This window comes from Zalophus californianus, chromosome 15, assembly GCF_009762305.2.
Source record: "Zalophus californianus isolate mZalCal1 chromosome 15, mZalCal1.pri.v2, whole genome shotgun sequence".
NCBI lineage: Eukaryota > Metazoa > Chordata > Mammalia > Carnivora > Otariidae > Zalophus > Zalophus californianus.
Window position 1 is genome coordinate 15,821,189 of NC_045609.1, and position 19,442 is coordinate 15,840,630.

At 44.0% G+C, this 19,442-nt stretch overlaps 1 protein-coding gene across 11 annotated transcripts in view; it reads left to right on the forward strand.

Moving 5' to 3' along the window:
• Positions 1–19,442, forward strand: part of SIPA1L2 (signal induced proliferation associated 1 like 2) — a 216,297-nt gene that overhangs the window by 178,750 nt on the left and 18,105 nt on the right. For all 11 annotated transcript variants that reach the window (XM_027595907.2, XM_027595918.2, XM_027595915.2 and 8 more), the window contains 4 exons: positions 83–471; positions 7,230–7,454; positions 10,123–10,273; positions 11,951–12,170. In XM_027595907.2, coding sequence (XP_027451708.1) covers positions 83–471; positions 7,230–7,454; positions 10,123–10,273; positions 11,951–12,170 — 985 coding nt within the window. The remainder of the gene's footprint in view (positions 1–82; positions 472–7,229; positions 7,455–10,122; positions 10,274–11,950; positions 12,171–19,442) is intronic.

Sequence of the window (19,442 nt, forward strand, 5' to 3'; positions counted from 1 at the left end):
GCATTTGGGTGAGACTAATCGTCTTCATAAAGAAGCAAAGTATGGGCTCTGTCTGAAGCCTTCCCATTTCTCTCTTCCCAAGATTGGAGACAAAAGTTGCTCCAGTCACTCCAGCAGCAACACGCTCTCAAGTAACACGTCCAGCAACAGCGACGACAAGCATTTTGGGTCTGGGGACCTGATGGACCCAGAGCTGCTGGGGCTGACCTACATCAAGGGGGCCTCCACGGACAGCGGCATCGACACGGCCCCCTGCATGCCCGCCGCAGTCCTGGGCCCCGTGCACCTGGCGGGCAGCAGGTCGGTGATCCACAGCCGCGCCGAGCAGTGGGCCGACTCGGCCGACATCTCGGGGCCCGACGACGAGCAGGCGAAGATGTTCGCGGTGCACAGCTACGCGCCGGCCATCTCGGCAGGCAGCGCGGCCGACGGCAGCATGGGTGACCTCAGCGAGATCTCGTCTCATTCCAGGTCAGTGCCCCAGCCCGACGGGTGCCCCCCGGGTCCCGTGGGGGTCGGGGAGGGGCCTGAAGCGGGAGCAGCGAGGTGGCTTTTCACCTGGCCGCCCAGCCACCTGACTTGGGGTGAAGTGCTTGTTTCGGAAGTCTGTGAAATTTGCACATCAGGAAGTCACTTGCGTGGCTGGTAACTTTACCTCCTCTTTTAACTCGACAGAGAACTGCACACAGATATTAATTGCTTGAGTCAGGCCACTGACCTCTCTTTCCCCGTTTAATCTGTTCCTAGATTATTAGGAGAAGTGGACAGAAGCTGGACAGTACTCAGGTTGGAGCGCCCAGTATTGGGAGGGGGCGCCCTGCATTGTCTGTGCATAGCTCTCCCCGATGAAGGCAGTGCCCGCGGCTTCCATGTTCTGAAGGCCCCCCTTACAGAAGGGGGGACCCGAGGTCAGAGAGTACATTCAGATTATCAGTTCAATTTCTTTTTATTTTTTATTTTTTGTTTTTAAAGATTTTTTTTATTTTTTGACAGAGAGAGACAGCGAGAGAGGGAACACAAGCAGGGGGAGTGGGAGAGGGAGAAACAGGCTTCCTGCTGAGCAGGGAGCCAGACGTGGGGCTCAATCCCAGGACCCCGGGATCATGACCTGAGCCAAAGGCAGATGCTTAGCAACTGAGCCACCCAGGCACCCCAGTTCGATTTCTTTTTAATAAAGACTCGCTAAATTTAAAGGAATTGTATTCGAAGTGCAGGTGTTTAATACACAGTTACAAGTAGTTTTAAACTCTTACGTGATGTGGGTCTGTACAGCAGTTTTAAAACGCCTATGATTTGTGATTTCTGCTGTCAGAGATGAGACGAAAATCTGTTTGTTCAGGTAGTAGACAGAATTTAACCCCTACACACCAACCACCCTAATTTCCTTTCTTGTCTGCAAGGCTTCCTAACTCAGCTCCCAGTTACTGTCAGGCTTTTCCCCAGAGGTCTTCTCAAGACCACTGCTGCCCCCGGACCTTCTGCCTTCCTCCCATGGCCACCGCCAGGGGTGGGGACTTCACGGGGTCTCAGCTTGAAGCCACGTTGGGCAACCCCCTGTGCAGTCAGCGGGCAGAGCCGCTGATCCCATTCTCAAAGCCAGTGTGCAGAACATTAAGGCTCCCTCCCCTGGAAGTCGTGCAAGATTATCTCTGTGAGCCTTGCACACGCGTGCACATACTCACTGCCGCTCTTCCACTTTTCTTGTCCTGTGTCTCACACCTTTATCAGTGTCTTAGTTACTGTTCGTGTCACTAGAAGGTGTTTACATTATAAGTCAAACTCCCCACTAATCTGTTCACACGTCAAAGGCAGTATTTTGGCTCCTGTGACTGAAAAGGCCAGAACTGTCAGGGTTCTTCTGCTTGCAGCTCCATGATACCACCCAAGACTGGGTCAACCTCCATCTTTAAGCTCCACATGATAGCCCCCAAAATCTCAGGGGGCCCCTCTTGTTTGAAAACGGCCATGTCACCTGCAGTCCCCCCCGAGCCCATGCTCCAGTGTCCACAGGAAGAAAGTGTGGTTCTTCTCTAGATTCGGCAAAAACTCTGGCACCCCCATCTCCACATTATCACCTCATGTCTCTTGGCTTTACCGCTGTGGTAGGGGGCACCGCTGTCTGAGGCAGGCAGTGCCCCCCCCTCCGCTAGGGCCGGTCCCCAGCCCCCCACACACTCCCACTGAACCATGTGGCTGAGGGGCAGTGAAGACAGCTGCTTCCCCAGAAGAAAATCAGGGTATTGTTTCACCAGGAAAAGGGGGAGTGGTTGCCAGACAGGGGAACCCTAAGGGTCCACCTGCACTCTGTTGGGGCAGAGGGAGCATAGGATAGGGAGATTATTTTCAAAAATAGATGTTCTTACTACCGTTGACCAGGTCTCTTTAATAATTTGACTTAAAATATGTTTAGTGATAAATAACTGATATAACACAGACATATCAGCAGGGACTTCGGTTACCTGCGTTATTCCTATCCAACTTCCAGGACAGTTGAAAACTGGGTATACTATAGAAATCATCTTGGGATTTTATACCCTCCTAATGTCTTGTTCAGAGTTTGCAAGTTTTGTGAAACAGCTGACTTCAGGAGACCTTGTTGGACAAATGTAATGGGCATCGCAAATAGAATTTTGTAGCGCTACTGAGGAAAATTTCTGGAAGGCCGCTTTGAGAGCACATTCGTTTATAAATAGAGGTAGGGATATTTATAGGCATTTGAAGTGGGTTTTCTTGAATACCTTAACCATTCATTAATTTAATGGGTGAGGCTATTAGAAAGTATATAAAAGTGGGAGATTGAATTTCTGATTGATTTTACTTTTTTCTACCACTTTAAGCTGAATGTGTGCACAGCTGTTGTGGAAATGATGTATGTTGAGGGACTGGAATCCTTTACCACCTGGCTGGGGTTTTCTTGTGGTTCTTAGTGGATGGTGACTTTGAAGCCACGTTTCAACTTATGCTGTAGGCTTTTGGTCAGTATGAAATTCAGTCATTAAATTGAGTCTTTTGAATACTTCCTTCTGCCCTTTGACCTGGGCAGGAGAACTAGAGAAAATAAAACTTAAAATATTTTGAAGTTTTTAAAATACTTAAAATTCTTAAAGATTGTTATATTTATGTATGTATAAAATATAAGTATTTTATCTTGAAATACTTTAAGTATTAAATAGATTGATACTTTACCTTTAAAATATTTACACTAAGATTTAAAATCTCTGCAGGTGGAGGTAAAAGGAATTTTGCTCATGAAAGCCTCTGTCAGATTCTCTAGACCCTGAAGGGCCAGCATGTCTGCGATGACAGAATCACCAGCCCCCTGCATTCCTCTCCTGTCTCTGTTCCAGCTGATGCGTGGTCACCTGGGAGCTGAGGCCCAGTGCCCGAGGGTCTGGGTTGTGACCGGGAGTAGCCCAGGTAGCACAAGGAGCGGAACGAACTCATTGTAGGGGCTGACACCAGGGCTGACTGTCCTGGCTGCGGTCACACCCTGGCCCCCACGCACTCTGGATCCCATCCCCTGTTTTACTTTCTGGTTAGCACTCACCCCTGGCTGAAGTGGTTTGTGCTTTCCGTGCATCTCTCCGTATACAACTGTAGCTCACTGGTACCTCCCTTCACCGGAGCGTCCGGAGGCTGGAAGGCACTTGACCTGTCCTGTTCATTGTGTATCCACAGAACTTAGTGCGCTTCTCTGCACATGGTGGGCCTTGGACTCCTTGGGACACGAGGGAGGGCATATAGGCAGAGTGCTTGGTAAATGCTTACCGACTGAGTTCATAAACCCACTGGGGGGTTTCTTCTGGAAAAGTAGGAGTCACGTGGCATCAGCCGTTCCCAGGTCTGATTTTCAGGAGCCCAGATCAGTGCATGGCATGCTCTTCATACTCAGATTTGGCTCCTGCACTGCCAGCTCCGCCAGCCCCAGCACCCACACGCTTGCTCCCCAGCAGCCGTCCAGGAGGAAAGCAAGCATGGAGTTGTATATGTGGTAGGATTTCAGGACTGGGCTGAGAGAGACGGAGGACTTAAAACTCTTTAAGACAAGCTTCTGTGGCAGGTGGAGGGGTACGTGGGAGTCATCCAGAAAGCAGGACAAGCAGACAAGCAGGATGCAGCCTGCTGTCTCTGCTGCTCAGACCTTTAGTTCAGCAGCCCCCCGCACCCCCCCCCTTTTTTTTTCTTTATGCGAGGCCAGGGCACTTAGGTAAGAGCTCAGAACACAGAGTAGCATTCGTATCAGCCTGACCAAGGTTTTGCAAAGTGAAATGAATCAACTGCAGAAAATAATAATTTCCTGTTCTGGACTCTTCTGCAAATTGGCTCGTATTATCTCTTGTTTATCATTATTCATACCCTTTTCTTAGTAGCAGTGATTGGAAGTTGGAGGTGAAACTGGAAAATAAGAACTTTAGTCTAGAAGGGAAGGATTCACAAAAAGCTTACTCCCAACATTCTAGAATATTTATCCATTTCAGAGAAAACTTTTATAATGATGTTACTGCTGCTAAGCATAGAGTTTTGCCATATTGCTCATCAAATCGATTCAGTAAATTTGTTCTTGGAGTTTAAAAATTTATCACCACATCAAAAACTAATGAGGTATTGTATGGTGACTAACATAATAAAATTAAAAAAAATTTTTTTTTAAAAGTTTATTTTCTTTAGTAATCTCTGGACCCAGAGTGGGGCTCAAACCCGTGACCCCAAGGTCTTCTTAGAGTTTAAGGTTAAATATTTTACTCTTGGGGTAAAAGACAGTTTTAATCAAGTCTGAATTAGCAAAATAACTTTTGTAAACTGAGTAGAAAAGCACGTAACAGTTTCTGACCCTGCTATCATTATTCATAAGACATTCTCAAAAGATGTTCATTTTGGTCATTTCAGCGGGACATGTGAGTGGCTTACACAGCATGTTAACTGTCCCAGACTTGGAGAACCCTAAGACTTTAACTATAAAACATCTCAGGGATAATCAAAGGCTTCAAGGTATGTGATGCTTGTGGTCGCTAAAGGCAACGCACGGTCCTTCACTGGGCTCTGAATGGGGAAATCATTACCATAAGCATTATTGGGAACAGTTGGGAAGTTAGAATTTAGACTATGTATTAGGTGATAGCGCTGCATTAATGTGTGATTTCCTGGGTGTGATAATCATGTTGTTACCACGTGGGAGAATGTCCTTCTTATTTTTTAGGGTCTTTGTGCTGAAACGCAGGAGTGCAACTAATTCTCAGATGGTTCAGGGAGGAATATATGCACAGAGGAATAACGCAGATGTAGCAAGATATTAACAGTTAGTGGCTGTAGATGAAGGATAGATGGGCGTTTTTCTACTAGTTTTATACCTTACCCCAGATCTGAAGTTTTTCAAAATAAGCAGCTTAAGGGGAAAATATAAAGGCCTTTAGACCCCATTGCCTGGATGTGGAGCTCTCATTTTGGGAGGTGACTCCCAGGTGGGTACCCCAGCAAATGAAAAGAGTTCATTAGCTCCCTTCCTTAGTCCTTGCTTCTTCCTTGGGTAGCTTGGGGCTGGGAAGGCAGGAAAACATCTCCCCCCAGAGTCCACGGTCTAGAGCCCAGACTGAAGTTGCTTTGAGTCCCGCGCAGGAACGCCAGACCTACCACCAGCAGCTGAGTTACTTCATTAGTAGTAAATGAGATGTTTTATTTGTTTTGTTTTATTTGTTTTTTAATTTTTCCTATTACCACAGTGTCTCCAGCTCTGTAAACCGTCAAAAATGAGTTGGTTTATTTTGTTACCCTACTTCCTTTTGGAATGTTTGTAACAAGTCCATTTTAATAACCATTCTTAATTTTGGACTTCTCTTCTTTACTGCCTGCATCATATGATACTTGCTTGATTATGTAGGTTTTTTTAGAAAGGTGGGTGCTTATCAGGGGTTTCAGAATAAGGTTATATTTCATGCTACCAGGAGGCCTACCATAATTTAAAAATTTAAATGTTTTCATGTTTATAGAGTAATCCCCTGATCTCTATTCGTACTCATTTTTCATAAACCGTTATATTGTCAATCTTCCTGAATTAAAAAAAGGTCTTTAGGCTTTTATATTTCAAGAGACGGTTGTACAGTCAGTGGGGCGTCCTTCTGGCCTTAGGTTAAACACTGACTTTAAAAAATTCTGTTCGTTTGTTTTAGGGCTTGCATCATTTAAATTTTATTTTGTGCCTGTTCTATCTACGTGTGGTCATACAGCAAACATACACACAGCCACCAGATACGGAATTGGCATTTCTGTGTCAGAAGGTCCCCATGTCCTACCCACCCACAGCCCCTTCCCTTCTTGCTCAGTAGCCACTAACTCGCTTTCCTGATCGTCCTTCCATTGCATCTCCTCATTGTTTTACTAGCCGAATATGTATGTTTCTGAACGCTATTTTGCCTGTTTATAAACTTCTTTTAAAAATGGAATCACACTTGACGTATTCTTTGTGACTTGCTTCTTTTTCTGCATGACGTCTGTGAAGCTCACCCGAGTTGTTTGTGTGCTCAGCTCATTTATTCATGGCATATTCCCTTTACCCATTCTCGTTTATTGATTGACTGTCCATTTCGCTACTGATGATTCAGGTTGCACCGTTGGGGACCTATTAAGATCAGTCCTCCTGTCACACTGTTACCTGTTTCCAATTGCATCCGTGCAGGGGTCTCTCTGGTGTCCACTGAGGAGCGGAATTGCTGGGTCATACGCCGTGCAGTGCACACCTTCGCGGGTCATGTCCAGACTGCCTTCCAAACTGTCTGACACACTTTTCCCTCCTGCCAGCAGCGGGAGGGCACCCATGGCTCCCCGGGCCAGCCAACACTGGACACTCACGGTCACACACTCCCATGTTTGCTCGTGTGCTGAGTGCGCCGCGATACTCTGTCGTGATTTACATTGGCATTTTCCTGGCAGCAGCTTAGCTCGAGCACCTTCTTTTGGGTTTCCTGTCTTTTGAAGCATCAGTTTAAGTACGTTGCTTGTGTTTCTCTCTGATTTTCCCCTGATTGTCTTTAACATCCTTCCAGCCACAGGGGTACGCCTTGCACATGAACGTCCTCAGCCCGTGGAAAATCAGGCATTCTATCAAGGCCCATGGAGGAAGGACAGCTGGGTCTGCCTCATTCCCAGGGGCAACGCACGGTGGCTCTGAATCTGGAGGCATGCCAGCACTGCCGGAATCTGGTTCTGTGACAGTCTTTGTCTGTTTTTCTCCTCAGTGGTTCACACCATTCAGGAAGCCCCTCAGCTCACTGTTCCAAAAATAGTGGGTCTCTGGATACATCCAAAGTCTACATCGTGTCTCACAGCAGTGCCCAGCAGGTCCCTGGGTCCGTGTCCAAGCCCTACCACAGGCAAGGGTCAGTGAGCAAGTACGTCATCGGCTGGAAGAAATCGGAGGGCAGCCCGCCACCTGAGGAGCCCGAAGTGACTGAGTGTCAGGGGTAAGGCGGCCGGCGGCTCATCTCTAGGCAACCTTACACACTGTGGGGATTGACTAAGCACGTGTATTTTTCCCCCTGACAGAAATAGATTTTCTAAAAAGGAGTAATCTAGAAACATCTCTGTAAAACTTCTGAAATGTTAGCATTTATCTTTCTCTTTGAAAGTCTTCTCTTTCCTTGACGTTTGCATATAAAATCAAAAGAAATCCCCCCGTTCTTTATTCTTATTTCCAAAAAGCTGCCTGCAATAGAAAAGTCACGGTAATGTGCTATTGATGGTGCAGCCATAGAGCCTGTAACTAAACAAGTTCAAGGACAATTTGATTCCCACAGAGTCCGTGAGTGTGTTTCTTAAATTTGGTGTGTAAGTGACATCATCAAAGGAAAAGTACTCTACCTAATTTTAACATGACTTTGGTTTCCCTTTCAGTTGTTAGGTTTTATGGAGACAGGTAGGGAGGGATGTTATGTACCTGTTTGAAAAAAGAAAAAAAGCACCGATAATCTCTTTGATAGGACATGTGGAAACTGCTACTGTCTCTTTGAAGAGACAGGTAAAGAAATCACATTTCAAGGATACAAAGCAAGGGCAGTCAAATGCATTTCGCTATTCGTTTGCTTATTTTTAAAAGGACAGCCTTAAGAAAAAAAACAAAAACAAAAACCTCCCATGCACCAAATTATGAGGTCCCCGTGTTCGGCTGTGTCCACAAGTACCGTCAACACCAGCACGCGTGGAGGGTGCGCTGGGGGCTACAGTGATTTTTCAGAGAGCTCTTCTAGATCTTAAGCTTGGTTGGTAAATTAGTATCACTTTTTTCCTTAAAACATGATCCCACTTCTTAAATAGGGAGAGCCTGATACTGCTCTCTCAATTAAAAAATCGTTTTAGTGCCGAAACTAAAAATGGAATCGTCTTGTTAAAAAAAAAAAGAACCATCATGTGAATAATTGCAGATGAGTTATTTAGAAAGGAATTTCGTAGCGATGACCACCCTTTTGGACCATAAATGCAAATTCCTGATGATAACGTTGGTATTTCTGCCTCTTCAATACGTCTTCTGAGTGCTTCCCAGAAATGCATCCCAAGCCTTTTAAGTTCTGTATGGAAGCACTGTTGGAGCGGAGGGCTCTCTCGGAGAGTCAGGAAAGGGCGGCAGGTGCCCATGTGGATGTTCTTCTCTCCAGAGCCCCCCAGAGTTTGTGCATTTTAACACACAGGTTTGATGGCACTGACCTTCAGTCAAAGAAAGGCAACTTCAGGGGCATTATGAGGAAGGGGTTTGCGGATGTGGGTAGCAGAGCATCACATGAGGTCAGTGCTCGGGCCAGCCCTCTGTGTGGTGGGCCGTACCCATCCTGTGGGGGCAACAGGCACCCCCGGCCTCGTCCAGCTAAGTCAAGGGCTCCTAAAACAAGGAAACACTCCATTTAATGTGGAAGTGATGAATCTCTAACACCTGCAGACTGCAAAAACAGTGTTCCACCAGATCACTGAAAGATGCTTGGAAAAGGATTAGCCAAGTATAGTGTTTGTGCCACAGAGGACTACAGAATATTACCATTTCATTGTACATAAAATAGAAAATCGGTTATGCCCTCCACAAGTTTCCGGTTATCCCTTTAAAATCATATTGTGGAACCTTCACTGATTGAACCTGACCCACCTCAGAAACAAAACAAAAGCCACAGAGACTTCCAGACAACCATTGTTAATTTTGAGCATGTCTGTGTGAGTTTCTTACTCTGGTAATTTCCCAGTGAGCTGTTGCCCTGTGACACGATAGCCTTGCTTTTGAAATAGAGTCATCTCAGTAACACGTGACAGTAACACCCAGGTCATCCTCTGCAGCCTGCTGCCCTGGGCCACGGATTCCTGGAACATGACCTTGTAGGTCGTTTGGCAAGGACCGCTCACCTCTGCCCCCGGTACAGCCCCTGATGATTCACTGTGTCCTCAGGAATGTTGGTTGCTCAGATTGCATTTCCAGAGTACACCTTTCAAAGATGACTCCCTGGTTTTCTCCCTGGAAAAGAGCGGAAAACAGTAATTCTGCGAGACAGTCTTTTGTTGTCCGTAAATACATTTTTATATCCTGATAATTAAGGGAGACAGCTGCTTTCCTTATCCAAACGGCTTTGCGGAATTGCTGATAATAAAACATGCTTGGCACACGCCTGAATCGATTACTCTTAAACTTCAGGCTCCCTCGGGTGCCTCTCTCCGTGTCGCCCAAGTGAGATGTGGGGCGGGGGGTGTGTGGCTGTCTAGCCACAAGAGAAAGCCTCTCTCGAGTTTCTAAGAAACACAAGGAAGCGTGCCTGCAAAGGACATATGATAATCTCTGATGAATTATTGAAAATGTGTTTTCTGACATGGGCCTTAAAAAAGGGGGGGGGGCTCTATTTTTTCCCATCCAGGGCTTCGGGGATCTGATCTCTTTCTGAATTATTCAGAACTCTAACTTTGCAGTTGAGCTCCTTTCAAAGATGTAAAATGACGTGGGGGTCTGGCGCAGATGCGGCAACGGTGAACTGACTTAATAATTAAGCATCATGCGCATGAGTATTCGGTGGTCGAAACAGCGGATTTCAATCCTTCAGGCTACAGGCACTTGACAGAGAGCCTGACCCCTGCTCTTAATTTCCCCTCTGGTTTGTTCCACAGGCTGTATGGCGAGATGGATCTCTTGTCGGCAGCAGCTCAGCAGACCGTGGTGGGGGATGCTGCTTCAGAAACTCAACACGTGCTGTCCAAAGAAGACTTCCTGAAACTGATGCTTCCGGACAGTCCCTTAGTAGAGGAGGGGCGAAGGAAGGTTAGCGACTTCCGGGAGGCTTTGAAGTTACCAGAAATACTCAAGAAGGGTCTAAAGAGACTCAGAAGTTTCAGGAATCCCCACCCACCCGCAAGCATTCTCTCGTGATTCTACCTGTTAGTCTGTGCGTGGCTGACCCTCTTCAGGGTTTGTTGTATCGGTTAGCAGAGCGAGCCTGGGAGAGGTTAGGAAGGGCAGCTTTCCAGCATGGAGAGAGAGGACAGGGAATCTGGATATTTTCCCTTCTAATCCGGAGCTCATGCTTGTTCAAATGAAAAGAAAAAAAAAATCAGGCATTGCCATGTTGACTGTGATCAGGGTAAACAGCGAGTCTGTGTGCTTCTGTCTTCCGTATAATAAAACAATACTGCAATTAACCTAATTGTGTTCTTAGAATAACACTCTAATTAGATACTACCTCAAAGCCGCTTTAATCTAATGCGCCTGTAATCATGTTCTGAAGGACCTGCTGGTGTGTGTGAAGGGGGAATCCCAGAAGAAGTCAATCATATTGATTCCCTTTTTTTTTTCTAAACTTGTATCCAGTCGTGTATGTTGTACTGTATAAGGTTGGGTGCAGACCGTTATACAAAAAGTGCAAATAGCTTTTCTTTTTATAGGAATGAACTTCTCCTTGGCATGTGGGTCTCCCCCCCACCCAAAGACAAATCACCTTCTTTTCATAGTGGAAATTTTACTTTGTAGTCTGCACACATTCCAGTTACCATTCATCAGTTGGACAGGCCTGACAGAATGGAAGGAACACATACAATAGAAATATTTTTAGCCTCCTTGCTGCACTCACAAATGTAAATAGCCACTTCTGTATTTGTTTGGTGCAAACATTCTGGCTTCTACTGTTGTTTATATAAAAGGAATGTGGTTCAGTATGCAGAAGAAAAAGTTGGAAAGTCAGATTTGATTTCATTTTTCTTGAGTATTGGACCACTTGCTTCTTGAGTAAGAATTTTCCTCACCCTATCTGGGAGTTAACACACAATCATTTCAGTGGTTCCCTTAAATCCGGTTATGATCAGTTTCTATAGCTCCATTTTCAACAATCGTAATGGACTTTTGTGGCTGATGACTTTTAAGTAGACAAGAAGATTTTCCTGGACTGATAGTATTTTTCTTGAACCTGTTTGCATGCCCTAGAAAGCTACCGTGTTCAGAAGTAGTTTTATTATTATTTAGATGAGCCTGAACCTCCCATGCAGTTGATTGGTACAGAAATTGCCTAATCTGAAAACATAGTCATTTCAAATTAAAATCAAGCCAGTGCTATGTGTGCTTTTGGATAACTGTGCCAGAAATTGCAACCTTCTGCATTTGCAGGAGCACTGCTCTGAGGTTATGGAGGTTCCATTTAACATTTCAGAATTAATAAAGCCACGCATGTCTAACTCATGATCATATTTCACAGAATGTCAAAGGAAGAAAACATTCAAATCCAATAACTGCACCAGGGACCTGGTGCATGTGCTTAGATGACCCACACGCCTGGTTTAGCATTCCTGAGCTAATGCTCTGTGCCTGCCTGTCTGCCTAGGGAGAACCCAGAGAGCAGGGTGAGCGAGGAGGGGTATGTGTACCCCCCGGATTTATTCCAGTCAGTTCTGTGCTTTCAACTCTTTCATGTCTGTCTTCCCCCTTCTCCCCTTACATTTAAACCCCTAGTTTTCGTTCTATGGGAACCTGTCTCCGCGACGATCACTGTACCGCACCCTCTCGGATGAGAGCATATGCAGCAATCGGAGGGGGTCTTCCTTCGGCAGTTCGCGAAGTTCAGTACTTGACCAGGCCCTGCCCAACGACATTCTGTTCAGCACCACCCCGCCCTACCATAGCACGCTGCCCCCCCGGACCCACCCTGCGCCCAGCATGGGGAACCTGAGAAGTAAGTGCAGGGTTGGGGGGGGCGGGTTGCTGAGCTTCTGTGGGTGTGAGCTCTTCAGGTCATCTCCTACAGAGGTTTGGGGGGTTTGGTTTATTTTTTAAAATAAATGTATTATTTGGTGTCTTCTTTTTTTATTATTATTATTTTTAAATATGATAAAAAGCACCAGAGTGGACATTTTCTAAAAGTTAAGCAATACCGGGGGCGCCTGGGTGGCTCAGTCGGTTAAGCATCTGCCTTCAGCTCACGTCATGATAAGGCTCCCTGCTCACTGGGGAGCCTGCTTCTCCCTCTTCCTCTGCCTCTCCCTTCCCCCACTTGTTCTCTTTCTCAAACAAATAAAATCTTTAAAAAAATGTTAAGCAATACTACCAATTTTGAAGAAAACTGCAAACCTCATATTAAACGTTTTTATCAAGTAGTGGTCATATATATGTATAGATACCTATGTGTGTGTGTGTGTGTGTGTGTGTGTGTGTGTGTATAGGTAAATATCTTAGCTATTAAACTCATAAAAAATATGTTAAGACCTGATTTTAAAAAGAAGAACCTATGGTACAGGAGGTAGATACTCTGGTGGGTAGCCTTCTATTTCTGTTTCTTCTTGACATTACGTACCCAGTGGCCGTCAAGGTGGTATACGGGTGTCAGGAGACCCGGGTCCTTAACCGGGCTCTCCCCACGGGCGGCTGCATGTCCTCAAGCTCATCCCTCAGCTCTCCGCATCCGGTTTCCTCCCATTCACTGCTCACAGATTGATGAGGCAATTTCTGCATGATTTTCCTTCACACCCTGAAATCTTTGATATTTATGTAGTGTCCGTTTCTTATTAATGTGTCAGAGTTTAAGGGTGATCGTTTTTTTTACACTAGCTTTATTTTCTTTTTCTCAGAGTTTAATTTCTATTGTACAGAAAGAATGAGGATTTAATCAGAAATATATTCATTATCAGGGTTTTTTTTTCTTGTTTCATCATAAAAAGCATTATCTTTAGAACCAATTTAAACTTCCCATCATACACATAGAAGTCTCAGGCTAAATGAAATAAAAGTTCTAATAATGCTTCTTCTGATGTGTAACCTAATTGGAAATGAACTTTGTCTCATAAAATTCTTAATCTATTTCTTTAAGTAACATAATAGCCTACCTATTATAACGATTACATTTGCCTAAATTGAAGAAACCTTTAAACTCCTTCTTGATAACCATATGAAAGGTCAGATACATTCTAATAACCTAATAATTCTCTAAATATTTTTCCTTTTTTGTAAATAGATAACTTTAATGTCCTCTTGAAAGCCTTCATAAAATCAGTGAAACTATTTTCTTGCATACGTAATTTCTTTTATTTAAAATGCTTGATGTGTGGTCATGAAATCATCCATGGCCTGTGTGTTGATGTAATTCTTCCATCCTACCCTTTACTTGCTTCCATATGAAAGATACATATCCTTTTTTTTAGCTTTACTTTTTTTTTTTTAGCTTTATTTTTTTTAATGAATTTTTTTTTTAGAGCAGTTTTAGGTTCACAGCAAAATTTAGCAGGAGCCTCAGGGAGTTCCCATATCCCCCCTGTCCCCCACACAGGCACGGGCTCCCTCCCGTTCAACATCCCTCAGCAGGATACGTTTGTAGAATCCGCAAACCCACACTGATACATTATCATCACTCAGAGCTCATAGTTTACATTAGGATTCACTCTTGGTGCTCTGCATTCTGAGGGTCTGGACAAAGTAAAATGACACGTACCCACCATTACAGTATCATACAGAATAATTTCGTTTCACCTAAAAATCCTCTGTGCTTTGTTGATCCCTCCCTCCCCCAGACCCCTGGCAACCACTGATCCTTTTGTTGTCTCCCTTGTTTTGCCTTTTCCAGAATGTTATATAGTTGGAATCCTGCAGTATGTAGTCTTTCCAGGCTGGCTCTTATCTCCATGGCTTTTCATGGCTTGAAAGCTTACGTCTAATCTTTAGTGCTGAATAATACTCCGTTGTCTGGATGTACCACAGTTTACTTATCCATCCACCGACTGAAGGACTGCATCCTTTCTTAGTATTTTCAAAGTGTAAACGCTCAAGTGGGAGACAGGCAGGATATGTTACTTACTCACTTTCCAAGTTGAAAGCTGCCTTAGCTTGTCCTCATTGTCTGTTTCTCTAGGAAAAGCAGTAAGAGCGGTCCTTGCCATTTGCTCTTGAATGAAACCTCATCCGTCAATGAGACTTCTCCAATTTACTGTAACAGCTCCTCAGAAAAAATTCTCTTGGTTCAACGAGTGAAATGACAAAATGTAAACAAGGGAGTGGGCCATAATTTGCGTTGACGGGTCTGACTCCTGCACTCACCTGGTGTGGTCCTTACTTTTTATTGCCTCCACAGACTTTAGTCATCCTTCCCTTTCTGTGGTTTCAGGTCACTCAGCAGAGCAGCGGTGAGAAGATCCTGCTCTTGGAGTATATTCGAAACTGGGACAACAGATGTCTAGTGTGCGAGAAACGAGGACTGCCTGAGGTCGTCCAGTTGTTTCTCTTAGTTTCTCAGAGACTTAGCCTCATGTGAAAGCTTGGAGGGGAGGTCAGTTCTGTCCAACTTCGAGCACTGGATGGCCAAGGAGCCACATAGGAAGAGCTAGGCAGAAACTCAGCATACATGTGAAGCTTTAAACCTCGAGCATTCCTAGCATGGGATCCTCAGAGAATCCCTAGTAGAGACTCGTTCCTAATTTGGAGGAAGTATAGTGCAGAGCAAGGGTCGGCAGCTTCGTCTCCTGACAGCGAATATCGCTGCAGCTTTTCTACGGGTATCTGTAACAATAATCACAGGCTTCTCGTTCAGATATTTTTAGCTGGTAGATGTCCCAAATTTGAACCTGTCTCTGAATCTTTCTTCCCTAGAGACCGAGATCTTAATTCAACCTGGTGAGGCAGGTACTTCACAAACACATTTTGGATGTGATTCAGGCCATGATTCATGTATATTTCCTGTGAAGTCACTGAAATGTGCTGTATCATTGTGTCTTCAATTTGGAGGTATGAAACTATGACCTGATCAAGCAACTGAAAATAATTCTGAAATGTTTCGGCATTGCAGTTAGGGCCTTTGTTTTCCTTACGAGTGGATTTCAGAACAAAATTTCTTCAGTGGCCCAGATAGAAAAAAATGGGGAGTGGCCCTTTGGACACACAGTTCACAGGCCAGAGAACCAGTGATATTGAAAAGCTTTCCCAGTATCTTTTTCCTCCTTGACCAGTTGGGCACCTGGCTTTATTCAGTGCAGTGCTGAGCACTGGCAGGTTCCCAACATGTTTAAAGAGAATTCCTGATTTTCTTTTAATTTATTTTTAATTTTTTTCTTCGTAAATGTTTATTATAAAAATTCTGCCATTTTAAATACTTTTTTACAAAGAAGGCTATGAATGTAATTTTAAGACAATAACAAGACATACCAATACTCTTAGATCCGCAGAACGTCATAAGAGACTATATCCTGAACAGAACTGCCACAGGTTGATTAAAAAACCCATCTTCAAGATTAAACAATATTTGAAATGGGAAGAGAACCTTCAAGAGGATACTCTGAAGGCCCTCTTTATGTAAATATTACTGCCTACTAAGAAGGCTCACATCCTTCGTGTTCCCCTGCGAAAACTGTTGCTGTTCCCCTTATTTTTCCTTTTTTTAATTGTTTTTCTTTTTCTTTTATTTCGATTCCAGTCTAGTTAACAAACAATGTTGTATTAGTTTCAGGCAAACAATACAGTGATTAAACAATTCTGTACATTACTCAGTGCTCACCTTAAAACCCATCACCTATTTCCCCCATCCTCCCAGCCCCCTCCCCTCTGGTGACCATCAGTTTGTTCTCTATAGTTAAGAGTCTGTTTCTCAGTTTGTCTTTTTTTTTCCTTTGTTCATAATATTTCTTAAATTCCACATATGAGTGAAATCATATTGTATATGTCTTTCTCGGACTTGTTTCACTTAACATTATACTCTCTAGCTCCATCCATGTCGTTGCAAATGGCAAGATTTCATCCTTCTTTATGGTCAAATAATATTCCAGTGTGTGTGTGTGTGTGTGTGTGTGTGTGTGTGTGTGCACACATACATACCACATCTTCTTTATTCTTTCATCTATCAGTGGATACTTGGGCTGCTTCCATAGTTTGGCTATTGTAAATAATGCTGCTATAAACATAGGGGTGCACGTATCCCTTCGAATTAGTGTTTTCATATTCTTTGTGTAAATATCCAATAGTGCAATTCCTGGATGATATGGAGGTTCTATTTCTAATTTTTTTGAGGACCCTCCATACTGTTTTCCACAGTGGCTGCCCCAGTTTGCATTCCCACCAATAATGCATGAGGGTTTCTTTTCCTGCACATCCTGGTCAGCACTTGCTGTTCCTTGTGTTTTTTATTTTATCCATTCTGACAGGTATGAGGTGATATCTCATTGTGGTTTTGATTTGCATGTCCCTGATGATGAGTGATGTTGAGCATCTTTTCATGTGTCTGTTGGCCATCTGTATGCCATCTTTGGAGAAATGTCTGTTCATGTCTTCTGTCCATTTTTAAATTGGATTATTTGTTTTTTTGATGTTGAGTTGTATAACTTTATATACAGATATATACAGAGTTATAACCTTATAACTCTTTATATATTTTGGATACTAATCCTTTATCAGATATGCCATTTGCAAATATCTTCTTCCATTCAGTAGGTTGTCTTTTAGTTTTGTTGATTTTTCCCCTGCTTTGCAGAAGCTTCTTATTTTGATGGAGTCCCAATAGTTTATTTTTGCTTTTGTTTCCCTTGCCTCAGACGACATATCTAGAAAGAAGTTGCTGTGGCTGATGTCAGAGAAATTACTGCCTGTGCTCTCCTCTAGGATTTTAATGGTTTTAGGTTTCATATTTAAGCCCTTAATCCATTTTGCATTTATTTTTGTGTTTAGTGGAAGAAAGTGGTCCAGTTTCATTCTTTTGCATGTGGTTGTCCAGTTTTCCCAGCATCATTTGTTGAAGAAACTGTCTCTTTCCCATTGCATATTCATGCCTCCTTTGTCAGATTAACTGACCATATAGTTTTGGGCTTATTTCTAGGCTTTCTATTCTATTCTATTGATCTATGTGTCTGTTTTTGTGCCAGTACTGTACTGTTTTGATTAGTACAGCTTGTAATAGAATTTGAAATCTGGAATTGTGAAACCTCCAGCTTTGCTTTTCTTTCTCAAGGTTGCTTTGCCTATTTGGGATCTTTGTGAGAATTTCTGGTTTTTTATGGCGATCAAAGCTCTCCAAGGAATGGTAGAAATCTTCCTATGAGCATAGACTCAAAAGAGTTCTTAAATTTCAAAAGATAAGAACAGAGCATCAACTTATGTGTGTTTCCAAATCCTGTGGTTTTGACCATGGCACCTCCCATAGGATGCCCCTTGAAGCTTAAATAGAGGGAGAGTTTAGAATAAATAAAATGAGTATTTTCCTTATAATTCAGTATTCATGCAAGTTGCTGCAGACTCCAGGAGAGGCTCAGCATGTGGGCCATAGGTGGTAAGAGCTGCTAATAGGCAGAAGATGACCCTTGCTACAGTTGGCATTACAGAAGGCATCCATGGACCCTCAGCAGCAGGGCAGGGTTTGACTGATTCCATAGGGCACTTGTTTCTCTTTTTTCAAATGCTCTCAATCTTCCCTGGTTTTCGGAGAGGAATTGCAAAACCCTAGCTATCTGACCATCAGGAAGGTTCCTCAGCATTTTTAACAACAAATAAAGTCGGACTCGGTAGAGATAGGGAGCCCTTTCCGGTCGCAGATAAACAGGAAGCCATAAGATCAATGTCCGGGCTGGAGAGCAAGGGCCCGGGCATCGGTGTCTGGACATGAGCCATCCCTGGGAATCCACAAGCCACTTTTCTTTTTTGAATTGGCCAAAAGAACAGTGTGTGCTCCTGATGGAACGCTAGCTCTGAAGAGCTGGATTTGAAGTAACAGGCTTTGATACCTAAGACAAGTGGTACTTTTCCTTCCTCCTCTGCAAAACTCAGGAAGCTAGCCACTTAGAGCTGCCCTGGTGTGTACCAGCGGTGGGAGTGGCTCACTTGCCTGCACCATACCAGACCCCTGCAACCAGCCCCAGCAACCCCAGCAAGGCTTATCTGCTTGCTCACTGGGCTTCTCAAGGGCCCAGCCTGGCTCTTCCCAGTCATCCTATCCCTGGAGGCTAACATAATACCCAGTGGTCCTTGGAATGTAGAAGATGCTCAGTAAGCATCGTCTAGGTGATGGCAGTGGTGATACCTAATGTCCATTAAAAGTATTATAAAGGATTTGTGGTGGTTTGGAGTCTCAGACCAAAAAAAAGTAATTTTTTTTCTTTGGCCAATTATATAATTTTCCAAACAACTGTAAAGAAATTGAGGTGATTTTCATCATGATAAATCAGAGGAGAATTTAGGTGCTCTTACATCATTTAAGGGGACTGTCATTGACACAAAATCTTCCTGCTCAGTGACAAATGATGGATTTTGATTTAAATCCCTAGAGCTTTTCTAGCAGAACTGTGTTCTTCATCACGCAGCTCCTTATCATCATTGGTGTCTCAGGGATGCCACCTCCTAAGATAGGCCCGCCCCCAACATGCCCTCAGGCTCCTCAGTCCCATCCCCCATTTTGTTTTCTTTGAAAGACTTGTCACTACTCATATTACCTTGTTTATTTGTTTATTGTCTTTTCCCCGCATCTCTCGCAAGGTTCCAGAGAGGATGGGCCTTTCTGCCTTATCCACCACTGTCCCGAACACAATGAACACAATGTGAGGCATATGGTAGTCACTTCGTAAATACATCACAGACAGGTCAGTGGGTACGCTCTAAGTAAACCCTGGGGGAAAGGAGACTTCTTCTAATCTACTGATCATTTTTGCCAGTTCCATAGTCTCCAGTAAACACAAAAGTTCCGTTCACAAACTGGGGAAAAGGGGATATTAGTTTGTAATGAAGAAAGATAGGGGCGCCTGGGTGGCTCAGTCTGTTAAGCATCTGCCTTTGGCTCAGGTCATGATCCCAGGGTCCTGGGATTGAGTCCCGCATCGGGCTCCCTGCTCTGCAGGGAGTCTACTTCCTGCTCTGCCTGCCTCTCCCTCTCTCTGACAAATAGATAAAAATCTTAAAAAAAAAAAGAAAGAAAGACCACTAACTGTATTTCCCTCCTTTTGCTCTCTGCTTCTCTATACAAGCTGGAGGGAGTTAGCATACCCTGGGC